Raw genomic sequence first — 14,591 nt, 5'->3', positions numbered from 1 at the left:
GCCCAGCTGTGCTGTTGGAAAGATTAAATGTATTTAATGCGGTGACTGTCGTGTAATATTTAATATATAAGTATGTTGATTATTTGTAATTATCATTCTAATTATTACAGTGCCCCAAATCTACAAAATAAAAGGAAGAAAGGCCCATGACAAGGTAATTCATCGAAGCAGAAAAACAGCCAATAAAGCCAGTAGGAAATGTCTCAGAATTATCAAGAAGCTCGGAAAATGTATTTATTAACAATGAACACCTTTCAATTGTGTTCCAGACTGGGGACAATTTTAAAAATGGTAATGTATAGGGTGGAAAAATTTTGGGAGGTGAAGCACTTTTAAATATTTTTTGCTGGTTACTACGTAAAGTATAACAGCCTTTCTTGAAGATAATATGGATCCCAAGCCTAAAAAGCGTACAAGCAATAGATGCCGCCCTGCGAGCCAGAAATAATACGTCCAGGGGTTTATCCTGAGCAAACCATCAGAGCCGCGCGCACACGGGTCTCTGCGTGCGGGGAATCCACACAGCGGGCCGGGACGTGTGAGCCCCGGCGACATGCTCACCCCCGCGTGAGCCTTTGCATCCCGCCGCAGCCCCCTAAGTGCTACGGTAAACACCCGTCAGCTGGGCCCTTCACAGACGTGCTCTGGGTGGGACGCGGACTCTATGCCGGGCAGGCGTCCGCCACGGCGACTCCACCCGCAAGGGGACAAGTCCATCCCCCCACGGCCGGTCCCCCCGTGGCCACAGCTGTCATGGCCGCTCTGACGTGCTGCCTCTGTATACACTTAACGGAAAATACCTGCATGTGAACATATTTTATGACTCAAGCTTACAAATGTAAAACTATTCAAGAGCAGAATAAATGCTGTCAGTTATTAAAATCAAGCCTAGAACCCAGTGGCGCTGTAGCCGCTCACGTCTGCATTGAGGGCACTTCATTTTGTCCATGTTCAACTGGTTCAGGGCACAGCGACCCCCCCCACTGACGTGGGCGCCACAACCGCGCCACATCCGTCAGCATCTCACCTTTCCTTCAAGTCGTCCAGGCACCGCTGAAGGTGGACTTCTCCCGCTGTGACTAAAACGTGCTCCCCGGTTTCCTGAATTAGGACCTGGACACAGGGGTCAGCCTGGTTCAACAGCTTCATCCCTCTGACAAGCTGGGCCATCTCACCTGGGTGACAGAATGAGACACTGATAAATACAGCTAAGGACAAATCAGATCGCAAGACGTTGCCCGCGGCCACTGGAGGGAAAGGTTCTGGTTTTTCTTCCAAGTAATGCAGCGAGGTGACGGAAACGGTCTTCTGGGGGCCGACGGGTGTAGACCGCTGGCACAAGACACCTGTCAGCATCTGGACCCCCCAAGCTGAGCTACCCGAATTCTCGGCAAACACACACTCCCAGCACCTACATGTGGCCCCAGCCATGTGTTATTCCAAACACACGTATTACATACCCACACGTGCAACAGAACACTTCCCCAGAGGAGAGTTACAATCACCAAATAAACAACAACAACGAAACACCTCACACGGTGTTCAAGTCAAGATAACGATTACTGAGATCCGCTCCACAGGACTGTGGGTTTCAGAACAGAGTTGCCCTCTGGGCCAGGGTGGGGACAACAGGGGCCAGCGGCTGTGCCCAGCGAGCCCGGGCGCCTTCCACACCCCCTTCACGCCCGCGCCTCTGGCCCAACCGCGCCTCCCTACCACCCACGGGAGCTGCGGGCCCGGACGCGATTCTGACCCCGGTCTTGGTCTCGCTGCCTTTCGGCTCCTTCCCGCGCAGGCAGCAGCAACCGTCACTGAAGGCAGAGCAAGTCTCCTCACTGCTTCACTTCTCCACTAGAGGGAAGGGCTCAGCAACCCCTGTGCCCGGTGTTCAACAGGCCAAACAAAGCCCCAGGAACGTTCTGCCACCAGTGGTTGTTAGCACGTCTCTTCTGTATCCATTGACTTTTCTGTATCTACTTAGTTTTGAAACAAAGCTATTCTAGTGGTAACGCTGCATATTAGCTAAGGTCGTGCCAAAAAGCCCTTTACAGGCGTGAACTTGGTGACCGTGTGGCCGGGATGAACACTGTTCTGGTTTAAAGGGGAGGAAGCGGGCAGAGAGTCCCAGAGCTTGTGTCCAGGTCAGAGTCACTGGTGTGAGGCCTGCGGGAGGGCGTCAGCACCACACACGCCAGGCGGCGACGAGCCACGCGTGGGTGCGTGGACTCGGCGGGAAGACGGAGCGGGACCTCACTGAGTGTGGGCTCCGACTGTTCCCTTCCGGCATGCTCTGGTCTCCTTTGCCGAATTAAGTGGGTTTGCAGACACATCTACTGTGAACTCACTTCACCTTCACAGAATTTGAAACATGTTTGAAGCCATTACTGCAAAAAGACCCCTGAGAACATGAGTAACAACAAGCAGAAAGGGAACAATTAGGAAAAAAAATAAAAAAGCGGTTTGCCAGCTCTCCATTAGCNTTAAATCCCTGTTTCCATGGTAAAAGTGACAGCTGTACAGCGAGCAAAGGTTTTCAAAACAAAGTTTGGAACATGGAGACATTTTGAAATCAGATGTTTGAAAATGTGTATTTACAAAGATAGTCATTCTGTTGCCAGTAACGACATCTATTAAGCCTCTAAATGTGGAAGGTGGTTTTCCTAAAAACCAGCTTCCACATGCTCTCTTAAAAAAAATCAACATCTTTTAATTAGTACGAGAAAAAGGGAGATCATGAAAACCATTCACTATCTGGTTTCAATGAAACCTCTGTCCATAAACCGCTAACTGGGATTTTAAACGGACGTGCGATCCAGGGACGGCGGCCACGAAGCATCCGTCCCATCAGGACCCCATGGTGTGTCCGGTGACTGTCCCGGGGGAGGAGCCGTTAGAACCAAGTGCTGCGGCCGACGGATGCCGCGCGCACACGCTCGGACGGCCGCACCACTGGCTTTAGGGGAAAATCTTCACACACGATGAAGTGCTACCGCGGCCGCCGCCTCCGTGATGGCCCGGCCGTCCTCCGTCCTGGCACGCACAGCCCTGGGGCAGCGCCTCCCGGCGGTCGGTGGGGGAGGGGGACAACGGAGCGAGTGCCGTGTGACCCTGAGGCCGGGCCACACGAGCCCCTCAGCTCGCGCCTCAGTGTGGGACCGCCGGCTACGCTGCAGGGCGCTGCCTGCTAACCGCGAGGCCCTGGGCAAGCGTTAGCTTCTCGAAGCCTCAGTTTACTCGAGGGAAGATGAGGATGGAAAGCAGCACAGGGCTGTTGAGGGGATCAAATAAAACAATCAACATGGAATCCTTCGTGAGTGGCAAGGATCGATGGTGAGGAAGAAAGCAATCCTGGCTTCGGGGCGTCCACACTTCTCTGTCCTGGGGTGCTGGGTTTTGAGGAGACCCTGGAGACACAGACGGGTGGCCACCATGGTACTGTGACCCTGGCTTCAGAAACGAGAGAAAAAAAGCAGAAGGCCGAGCGCTCGGAACCACTTGGTGCTGCAAGGAGGGCAAGGGGGTGCCGTAGGCGAGCCGGCCCGGGGCCACAGCCTGAGGGAGAGAAGGGGGCCTGGGCACGGGGTCTGCTCACGGGGGCCCACGGGGGCAGGGTCCCGGGGAAATCCTGCGACAGTCAGCAGACAGAGGACCCGCGGGGGGAGGGGACTCACAGTGGCTACCCCCCCACCCCCAGGGCTCACGGGAATGCGCTCTACGAGAGGCATCCACAGACACCCTCCACGCACACAGAGGTGCAGGACAGAACGAGGTAACAACGTGACGCCGGGCGCGGGTGCTGCGGCCACAAGGCCAGGCACGTGCATGTGAGTCTGGCACAAGCTGCACACCTGTGAGAAAGGAGCCACGCTTCTTCTAAAATTATGAAGAAAACTGGTGCGTCTTCTAACCATGTTAGTTTTTCTTTAATTTTTAAAAAAATGTTTATTTATATTTGAGAGAGGGACAGTGCCAGTGGGGGAGGGGCAGAGAGCGAGGGAGACACAGAATCCGAAGCAGCTCCAGGCTCTGGTCAGCACAGAGCCCACCGTGGGGCTTGGACTCACAAAGAGAAATCATGACCTGAGCTGAAGTGGGGGTTTAACCGCCTGAGCCCCCAGGCGCCCCCTGCTGGCTTGTCTCCCTCACGGTTGAGGAAGTCCTGGGGAGCACAGGCGGGAAAGTGGCCTCCAGTCAGCGCATGGCCTCGCGGAGGGACAGGAGGCAGAGAGCTGGCCGCGGGCCGGGAGGGGCTGGCAGGCGCTGTGGGGCCGGGCCTCTGTTCGGCAGGGATGCCAGCCCAGGGCAGCGCGCGGCCGACAGACACACTGCAAAAATGATAAATTTCTATGAAAATGTTATGGTTTCGATCAGCAATTAGTTCTTTAATCTCAGGTTTAAAAATTCAGGTCTATGCTTCAGACTCTGTCTCCCTCTCTCTGTCACTCCCCCACTCATGCACTGTCTCTCTCCGTCTCGAAAATAAACAAAAATATTTAAAAAATAATAATAATAAAAATTTAGGTCTAAATGGAATACCGAAGAAGGGAGAAATACTACAAACGCCGAAGAAGAAACTGCAGTTGCCAGACTCAGGTGCCACAAGTTCAATAAAAGCGAACTTTCTGGTCCTGGGCGTACCTCTCAGGGCTGGGGGCAGCAGACAACGGGCCGAGCAGCACAAGGGAAGAGCAAAGTGAAAGCACGCAGGGCCGGGACCTGGAGCAGCCCCGGAGGGGAAGCAGGGCCCCCAAGAACAGGTCAGTCCGTGCAGCAATCCAGCACTGGCGGCCTAGAGTGACGGCCCAGGAAGGAGGCCTGTCTCTGGGGCCCAACCAAGATGGCTGCTCACCAGGACGAAGCCCACAGGTCAGAGGGGTCGTCCTCCAAGTGCCTGCTCAAGGCTCCCAGGGATCCTCGATGATAAGGGTATCTCTTAGAGCTTAAAAAATGAGAGTACCTGGTGGCTCAGTTGGTTAAGCCTTTGACTTCGGCTCAGGTCATGATCTCGCGGTTCAGGAGTTCAAGCCCCACGTCGGGCTCTGTGCTGACAGCTCAGAGCCTGGAGCTGCTTCAGATTCTGTGTCTCCCTCTTTCTCTCTGCCCTCCTTCTATTGCTAGCACTCTGTCTCTCTCTCTCTCAAAAATAAACATTTTTTAAAAAGTGAAAAAAAATAAAAAAGAACCTGAGAGATAAGCTTTCGGAAGGCCCCAGCTCTGGGGCGAGATGGGGTACAGACGGGCCAGGGCAGTGAGAGCACCACATCTCCACGGAGAAGTGCCATTTTATAGAAGACCTGCCCCCCACCTCCCGTACAGCAGAGTCTGGAGAGCCTTCCCTGAGACCACTAAGCTCCAGGAACCCCAAAGTCCCAGGTATTACGGGCTTAGCAATTCATGGGAAGCAAAATACCAGAGTCAATGGGGCCTGGTCAGGCACATGGTTTAAACCAAAGACGAAGCACTAGTACTGACAGGATCTGGCATATTGGGGGCAGGGCGGGGGGGGGGCAGGATGTGCTTTCCAAACAGACAGAACGCGCCCAATCTCCAGACAGTCTAGTGAACCCAGAGTGAGAGAGAATGATGGATTCTGAGCCAAGATGCTTGGGGTAAGGTTCTAAGGCCCAATCGCACAAGACATGAGCTCTGCCGAGGCACAGCCCTGAGCAAGGATGACCTCGTCTCTGCCATGAAGAATCGTTTCCCCCGACAGCAAAGGTGCCTAAACACACGGTGTCCCCACAACGGAGGTTCGACTCCCTCGGAAGAGCCGCTGGTCTGTGAGGGCCTCCGGCCTGGGAACATGTGGTCTATCACACACCCAAATGGAAAGTCACAGCACCGTTGACGCAAATTGTGGGAATCAGTATGAAATGCGCACATTCAGAAAGTGTGAAGGACGTCACAGGGTTTTGAAAACGAAGTCCTCTTACTTGGGTGCTTGGGCTCCACGGCGACCCTCACAATAGGCGTGGCCTCGAAGTTGAGCGGGACGAACGGGGGGCAGGATGGCGAGCTGCACAGCGTGGCCGACTTCAGCACGAAGTCCTGGAGGCCTCCTATGCCTGCAGGGAGGAAAGACCCACGCGGTCAACAACGGATGATACGTTCTGAACTTACACCAGACAAATGAGAGCGCCACCCCGGCGTGCAGGCCACAGAGGGAAACACTTGGGGAGGCGCAGGAGCCAGGCAGGGCCTCGCCGACGTTTTTACTCCTCTGGATACGGCTGAACTGCTGTTAGAATACAGGCCTCCTGAGGGACCCTGCTTTCCAGGGGTACAGCTCACGTGGCTAACACATACCTCCGCGGGCCACAGACCCACGCGTCTGACAATACTAATTATTTCTAGTGAGAAGTCCTGGTTTTTAAAATACATTGATTTGATGAAGAGGAGTCTCTACTGGAATCCTCTCTTTTCCCAAGTGCTTACGTAGGGGTCAAGGGCATTTAGAGGCTTAAAGTTTGAGGTTGCTGTGGATTCCTGGCCCAAACCACCCTTCACACTAGCCCAACTTTAGAAGAGGACATCGGGCCCCCAGCTGCCCCTTCCCCTGTGTCCGTCCCCACTTCAGGCCCCCAGGGACGGGGGACATCTGTCTTTGAGCCGACGGGAGCAGAGAGAAGACCCCACGGGGGAGTTGAGGGGCACACGGAGCCTCATGTCCAGAGTACGACGACACTGTGGGATGAATTCAGTGACACACACAAGGGCCGTTTTTGTGCTCTGGGGCCGAGGTAAAGACTGAGGAGGACACGGAAGCGGAAGGTGGCGCAGGAGACGGGGGCAGGGACACGGGATCAGCACTCCACGCCGGGCTCAGAAACAAGTGAGCACGGGAGGGAACAGCGCTGCTCCTTCGGCTGATGCACGGACGGAAGGGTAGGCGCGGGGGGACTGGACGCCACAGGACCGGACACTCAGCCCGGCGGAGGGGAAGTGACACAGAAGCTTCCGTCACAAGCCCACGAGGCGGCCGAGCAGTCTCGCAGCGTGAGCACATGGCGTGGAGGCCCCTGCGATGCCCGGCTGAAGGCTCCAGAATTTACCCCCTCCCTGCCTGCCTGGAGGGAGAGCACCCGTCCGCCTCGCCGACCTGCACAGATGCGTCAGCTCAGCACCCAGGGGGTCACGAGACGTGGGTCCACGCTCAGCAGCCACCCCCGGGCTCTGAAGGCATTTGTCAGATCCCTGGAAGCCTTTTCTGCCTCACGCCAAACACCACTAAGTCCTTTGACCGTTCAGCTCACTGACATGATTTTTAGACCCTTCATGTGCAGGGCACCCTCTCCAGACTGAAGTTTCCAAGGTACTAAGTTTAGTTCCCGTGCATCCATGTATTTATTTGGTCATGGTATCCATTTCTTATTAATGTGCCTCTTAGCCCAGCACACAGGAAGGTCTACACCAGCCACAGCCTCTCCCTACCCCCTCCACCCCCACTGGTAAGCGACGATGCAACAGGTGCGGCTCTGCCTGAGTTCCCACCAAGGCCACTAGAAATAACATCATCTCCGTGGGGCCAGGGGTCGGGTCAGGTGACTCCCCGGTTAATATTCCTTCACAAACCTCACGCACCCTGCTCTTGACCTCTGGCCAGCACACATGTCTTTCCTGAGCGCACAGCACACACCTACACTGCAAAGGCGGAGCCCGGTCTTCGCTCTGGGTCACCGGCTGCTGGCGGCCAGCCCACCGTGAACACTGCCTGTTTGAACTTCTGCTCTACATTTTACTATTCAAATTACCAAATCTACTCTTGCTATTTACGTATGTCCAGATCTGTGAACAGGATCATAATTACCCCCAAAACAAAAAAAGTCAGTAGCACAGTAGCACAGTATTCCTAGTCAGGATTAAGAATGTATAGAGGGACGCCCGGGTGGCTCAGTCGGTTAAGCATCCGACTTCAGCTCAGGTCATGATCTCATGGTTTGTGGGTTCGAGCCCCGCGTCGGGCTCTGTGCTGACAGCTCGGAGCCTGGGGCCTGCTTCCCATTCTGTGTCTCCCTCTCTCTCTGCCCCTCCCCTGTTCATGCTCTGTCTCTCTCTCTCAAAATTAAATACTTAAAAAAAAAAAAAAGAATTTATAGAAAAAGCAATGCTCTGAAGATAGTAAAAAACTCACCACCTGTATATGACACCATGGTTATTGGTTTTATTTTTTTTAATTTTAAAATTCTTTTTAAAACTTTTTTAAGGCTTATTTTTTTTTTTGACAGAGAGAGAGACAGAGCATGAGCGGGAGAGGGTCAGAGAGACACACACACACACACAGAGAATCTGAAACAGGCTCCAGGCTCTAAGCTGTCAGCACAGAGCCTGACGCGGGGCTTGAACCCATGAACTGTGAGCCGAAGTCAGAAGCTTAGCTCACTGAGCCACCCAGGTGCCCCTATTGCTACTTGTTTTAAAATATAATCTTAAAATCTAGGAATGGAGCCATTAAGGTTACTTGGGTGAATCACAAAGAAATGATTAAAAAAAAAAACCACTTTGAGAATTTCCTGAAATACTATCAGGTAATTAAGTGTACAACCAGATACTTATGCAAAACACAGTTTTTAAAAGAAGCTTTTTGTTTTAAAATGATATCAAGTACAATTCTGAGAAAAGAAAAGTGTACCCAGCGTCACGCCACCCTGAGACTGTCCCTGCTGTCACTCCGCTAGTCCCCCTCGGCCCCTCCCCCACAGGCGCACAGGACTCACTGCTATCATGTCTGTGTAGCTTTTTATCTGCTAAGTTGGACTCTGGGTGCTCTAGTCACAATAATTATGGAGGAACAGTTCCTTCACAGAAAGCACATTTGCTAAAGCATTTTACAGCTGGGATGGGGCGGGGAGGGAGGGTGTGTGTGAAGGGGGCAAAGGACATGTTTGTTCAAGAGAATCATCTCAGAATTTCTGGGACAGAAGTGACAGTTCAGAAACAAAAATCAGAAATGAACATGGCACTGATCTGGCTGAAGGACTAGAGAGTGCAAGTTTTTTTTTTTTTTTTTTAATGTTTATCAACAAAGAGCAGGTGATGTAAGTAAAAGAGAGAAAATGGGCTGAGAAAAGAGGAACATGGGGTAAAAGCAATGTACTAAACACTCCAAATTCTAGCTTAGTTCTATACAAAGGCCATGGACTGTTGTGTGGCTGAAGATCAACGAGCCAAGTCCTCTCTGGTCCTAACTCTTCTCTGCACAAGTGCACTGAGCCGTGTGAGTGCGTGAACGTGGGGGGTCGGGCGGAGGGCCGGGGAGCTCCTGCGTCTCAGGCCCAAGCCAGGCTGCAAACCACTCCCTTCACATTCTTCTTACTCAACAACCAGCGTTTTACAAACACTGTCAAGCCCCAGTTTTTCCCAGGCTCTAATGCTTTCCTTTAAAAGGTATTCCAGAAACTACACTAAGCAGCATCTTTTACATGTCGGCTTTTACCATCTAACACTGGAAACGCCTCGCAGAACCCGAGACATGGACCGACCGGCCCTCTGTTGACACGTGTTCCCGTCCCGAACAGCTCCCGCGCACAGGCTGAATGAGTCCAGGACAAGCTCACACTGGCGGCAGGAAGACGGCGAACTGTCGAGTTCTAGCGCTGCTTCCTGCGGACGCCCGTTACCGCTTGGACACAGAACAGCATTACTATCTCCAGGGACGTCTGGATTCTCAAGTGCGCTTTCAATGCTGGTATCAAAATAGTATTGGAATAAAAAAAAAAAAATCACTTTGTGGGAAAATGTTAATGCTCTAGCTGGACTGTGGTCCCTAACTGCAAAGTTTCCAGCCAACTTTAACATTACTACTCAAGAACCATCAGCCTGTTCTCTTAATCTGTTCAATCACTGGAGTTAACCCCTTAAATCCTCACAGTGGATGCAAGTTACACACCACGTACGCCTATGGAGCCTCGGGTCCGTGAGAGCAGTGAACACGACCTCACAAGGGACATGAGACTCAGACAAGAGCCGCTGACCCTTGCACACGGGGTTCAGGGGCAGTGAGCCCCACGCAGCTGGAAATCCGCGTCTAACTCTGGCTCCCCCACAATGTAACTACTAACAGCCTGCTGCTGGCTGGACGCCTTACGGGTAACAAGGCTGACTAACACGGATTCTATGCTGCGTTCTCACAGTACAGTAAGTCAGAGGAAGAAAACGTCACTAAGAAAACCGTAAGGAAGAGAAAATACACCGACAGTACTGGACTTCATTTACTGAAAATAAATCCACATACAGGTGGACCCAAGTGGTTCACACCCGTATTGTTCAAGGCTCAACTGGATAAAAACATTTTTTTTAAAGTACGGGTTCCCAGGGTGGTTTGGAAGACCACCTTCAAATCTGGGTCCTTCTGCCTCTGGGTTGCCAAAGAAGCCCACAGCCTCTGCCTCAAGTTTTATGTTCTTATTCTGTATCCAGAAACTCCGATTCTACCCTTGGACTCACCTACGGAGGGCAGCACAGGGGATCCACACACTTCATAACCCGTCATGGACACGGGTAGGCAGGCAGGTACATAAGTGTAAAACATAAATGTGAAATATAACCTAGGGCCTTTTTCAGGCCTGTCTGGCTAATAAATAGCTGCAAAGTAGACCACCACTGCTTAGCGAAGGTTTTCGGAGGCCGGGCCGAGTCTCTCTGGCGTACTCCGCAAGTCCACTACCGGCTGCCCTTAGCTTCCCGCTGCGCCAGGAGGCCCTGGGGAATCTTCCAACAGTGACATCACCGGGTCAGAACTGTTTTCTACTCAGGGGGACAGATGGAGCTCAAAACCAGTTAATAACAGTTTTTAGACGAGTTACATCGAGACCTGGGGCCCCTTCTCAGGAGACACCACAGCAGTGAGAAAAAGTAATACCTGCGGAATCAAAGGTATTTTTTTGGGATGCGTAGGCTTGCTGTCCTTGAGTACGTTAGAGAACAGGTACAAACCTGCCCTGCGTGTCCGGCATCAGGCGAGCGTGACACTAAGAAAGAATCCTCAGGGAGCCAGATGGCCACCACTCCCGCGGGCACAGACGGACTCGTGGAGCCCGGCTCTCAGCAGGGACGCACGTGGCCGGGAGGTCTAGGAGTAAATAGCGGAAGAGGTTCCATCTTGGGCCTGGTCCTATCTCACAGCAAATAAACAAGGGTCTTGAGAGGCAGCCCGGGTAAAAGGAGGTAGCAGCTGATAAATTAATTTAAAAAATAATAATAATAAAATAGTGTTTCCTAGCAGAGCAGAAATAGATAAGGGATGGGGAGGGGGCCCAGCAGAGAGCCGCAGAGAGCTCTGGGGGCCCTGGGCCTGGGTCAGAGCACGGAGTAACTGTCAGAGCGGGGCGTGGGCCCAGCGTGAGGCTGAAGGTCAGAGAGACGGAGCCATCAGGGGACGTGGTCACCGTGCGTGTCTGGACTTTCCGCGGAGGGCCATGCGCAGGGGTGAGCACTGGGGCAGAGCCGCGAGCCCTAGCGGTCCAGAGCCGGGAGGAGGGGATGAGGGGGAAGCGAGGCAGGAATCCCCATCCCAGCCGTGGGCAAGGAAGCAGGTGATCACTGCTGAAAGCACTTCTCAGCCCTCCTGTGGGCTCACTGTTCCCACCGCACACGTCCGTTCTTTATGTCATAAACACTCCACTCATCACGGCTTTTCCCCCACACTAGACAGAGTTTCTCCTTTCATTTTGCGTCCACTTTTCCCATCTGGTACCTTTTCTGAGCCTTTCCTGTCTGGTGTCTGGGCCTGAAAGCTTAGAAAGCTGTGCTTCCAAAGGGCTGGTAAATATTTCACCAACCTCCTGCTGTGGCTCACCGGTTCCACACTGTGTGCAGGGCACAGACACGGCACCACGTGCCTTCAGTGAACAAGGGAACACGAGCCCCGCTCTGTCCTCAGAGCTCGGGCCCCGGAGGGGGACGCGGGAGGAGGCCCAGCCACGATATGAGGTGATCAACGCCCTACCGAGTAAACGCGAGGTTCGCTCCCGGAAGACACAGAAGCCGGCCCGGGGTGGGAAGGGCACCAGCGGAGGCCGGGAGGGACCGCTCACCACCCACAGCGGCCCTGGCAGGTCAAGCACGACTGCAGACGCGTCCCGCCTGCTACGTCCGCTCAGGGGCCCTGCACCTGCCACTGCTCTTCCATGTCATCAGCACGCGGTCCTGTGACGTCCCATCCCCACTCGCGGGCGCCGAGTTCATTCCGGCCACCCGAGCGCCCCAGACTTTAGCTTCCGCGTGCGCACCACGCATATGCAGCATGTGTGGGTACAGGGGGGCTGTGGGCGAGGAGCAGGGTGACCAAGTCCTGGGCACACAGTTAGCACGTGGTCAACAGAAGCGCTGGTGGCCGTGCTTACCACGTGCACAGCGGCACTGACCTTTGACTGGTGAAGTTGTTAGTCGGTTGATGGTTTTTCCTGGTGTACGATATGAATTGTTATTTAATTCTGCATTTACACTATTAACTAGTCGACTGTAAAGAAGGTTATAACAACTTTCTTTGAAGCATAAATTCATATTCATAGTTAGATCCACATATGAGCTTTGTACCCTGTCCCACTGACCTAAATTTACATAGTAACACACAGTTTTACGTGATGCTCCTTCAGACACGCATTCCCTCCCACGTGACTGAATTAACGGGAGACAAAGGTTGCCACAGAAAAAGCCTAAAATGCCTTGTGCAGTTTACAACAATGCTGTTAATTTGTTTTAAGATTCAAAAAACAAAAAGAAAAGAGAAATGGCTTTCTACAACCAGGAAGTCATAACTTCCTGCATTTCTCTTCATTTTCAACTCGAAACATTTCCGAGTACGAGCAGGAAGAGGAAGGGGAGTCACTTCTGCATGAACTGGCACCTTCGCCGCAAGGCCACAGGGGGTCCTGACTGCAGTGATCAGTGAGAGGAAGGGAAGGATGACCTGAAGGTGCTGTGAAACCAGAACAGCCCCCCCCACCCCCTGAGCCACGCAATGCGGATCAGGTTAAAGACAAATTCGCAAGGCTCGGTTCCTATGTCCTTTCTTGAGAAAGTAACAAGTGCACGGACAGCGCAGCTTTGCTGGGTCTCTGGTTACACACAGTGACAACAAATGGAGAGCCCCGAAATGTCTCTGTGGGAACCCGGACATGAGCAAGGGACGACTGTGGTGGAAGGGAGGGACGCTGGGCGAACGCCACTGCACTGCAGCTGAGGAAACGGAAAAATAATACGTGCACCTCTACCACACACCACACAGAAAAAGAAATTTCACATGTATCAAGGACCTAAATGTGAAAAATACAAGTTGAAAGCACAAGTCACAGGATGATATACTAAAGACTGGTAACTCCTTCCTACTGTATTATAAAAACCTTATCACAAAAATGCCACAAGATTAAAAGTTACAAAATAGATGTTTTCAATGTTTAAAGGAGACAAAGGATTAGTAAGCATCATATATAAAGAGCTAGTACAGGTCAATGAGAAAAACAGGCACCCCCACTGAGCAACACAAGTGAAGAACACAGGCAGTTCTAAGAAAGACCCTGAGAGAACAGGAAGCTCTAAATAGTCAGAAAACATAAAGAGAAGAATCTTAATTTAAATAGTCAACTAAGTAAATGGAAATTAAAACAATGAGATAGTATTCACACCAACAGAATTGGTGTAAGTCTGAAAAAACCATGCATTGGCAAAGACGTTCGGGAAAACAGGGCTTCTGCACCGGGGATGGAACACTGTCACGACCAGGCAGGAGAACGATTCTGCCCGTGCACAAAGCACGCCCGGACCGTGCAAGCCGCCAGCGTGATTCCCAGCCACGTGCCCTGCACAGTGCTGACCACAGGCACGGCGGCGCCCGGACGGCGTCCCACAGCCGCAGCATGACTGCAGGGGTACAAACCCAGGCAATCGGGTAACCAGCGGGGCATCTGTGGCTGGGGCCTGCTGCCGGCCATCAGCGAGCAGGGCCAGACCAGGGCCTTGCAACGTGCGGAAAAGTCTCCTGCACAGGATCCCCCCGGGTCAGCAGCTTCTGAGTATTCTGCTGGACAAGCCTGTTCATGATGATCCGAGCTTAAAATTAACTCCGTTTTAATAATGAAGTACTTTCTTCACAATTAACAGACACTGAATTTCCAGGAATCCTGCTCTGAAAATGAGCCGTTTGCCATTTCACAGTGACAGCCGCTCACGGCACCTGAGTTGTCAGGACCAGGCATCTGCATCGAGCTGCATCTGCAGCCCCACATGCGCGGTGAGCGCAAGCTGCCGACTTGATGATGCCGTCAGTATACTCAAACCGGAGCACGGACAAGCCTTGCAGTTGCTTCTGAGCCTTGAATGCTGGCGTTGTTTGAATGACCACACAGCAAGAGACCCTGGGCATAGGTATTCTATCTGCATTCGTGCACTGAGGCCCTGCATTCATGAAACTGAAACTGTGCCTCACCTCCGGACCGGGACCGCCCTGGTGCCTGGTGTCCGCACAGGGAGTCTTGGATTCCTATCTGAGAGGGAGCTAGGAGGTTTCTTGAGGTGAACTGAGGTTCTGAGAGTAGGAGTCTCAGCCTTAGACTGAAGGCCCTGTTCCCTCTTAGTTCCACGGAAGGTGCCCTCAC

At 52.7% G+C, this 14,591-nt stretch overlaps 1 protein-coding gene across 1 annotated transcript in view; it reads right to left on the bottom strand.

The window, feature by feature from the left end:
• EFL1 (elongation factor like GTPase 1) overlaps positions 1 to 14,591 on the bottom strand; it is a 101,000-nt gene that overhangs the window by 19,008 nt on the left and 67,401 nt on the right. The window contains exons 16-17 of the mRNA XM_077774396.1: positions 5,934 to 6,065; positions 1,028 to 1,175 (exon numbers count right to left, since the gene is read on the bottom strand). Of these exons, the coding sequence (XP_077630522.1) occupies positions 1,028 to 1,175; positions 5,934 to 6,065 (280 nt within the window). The remainder of the gene's footprint in view (positions 1 to 1,027; positions 1,176 to 5,933; positions 6,066 to 14,591) is intronic.

Source organism: Crocuta crocuta, unplaced genomic scaffold (genome assembly GCF_008692635.1).
Source record: "Crocuta crocuta isolate KB4526 unplaced genomic scaffold, BGI_CrCroc_1.0 scaffold7, whole genome shotgun sequence".
NCBI lineage: Eukaryota > Metazoa > Chordata > Mammalia > Carnivora > Hyaenidae > Crocuta > Crocuta crocuta.
Note: the sequence above shows the minus strand (reverse complement) of the source record. Positions and strands in the feature narration are given on the sequence as shown.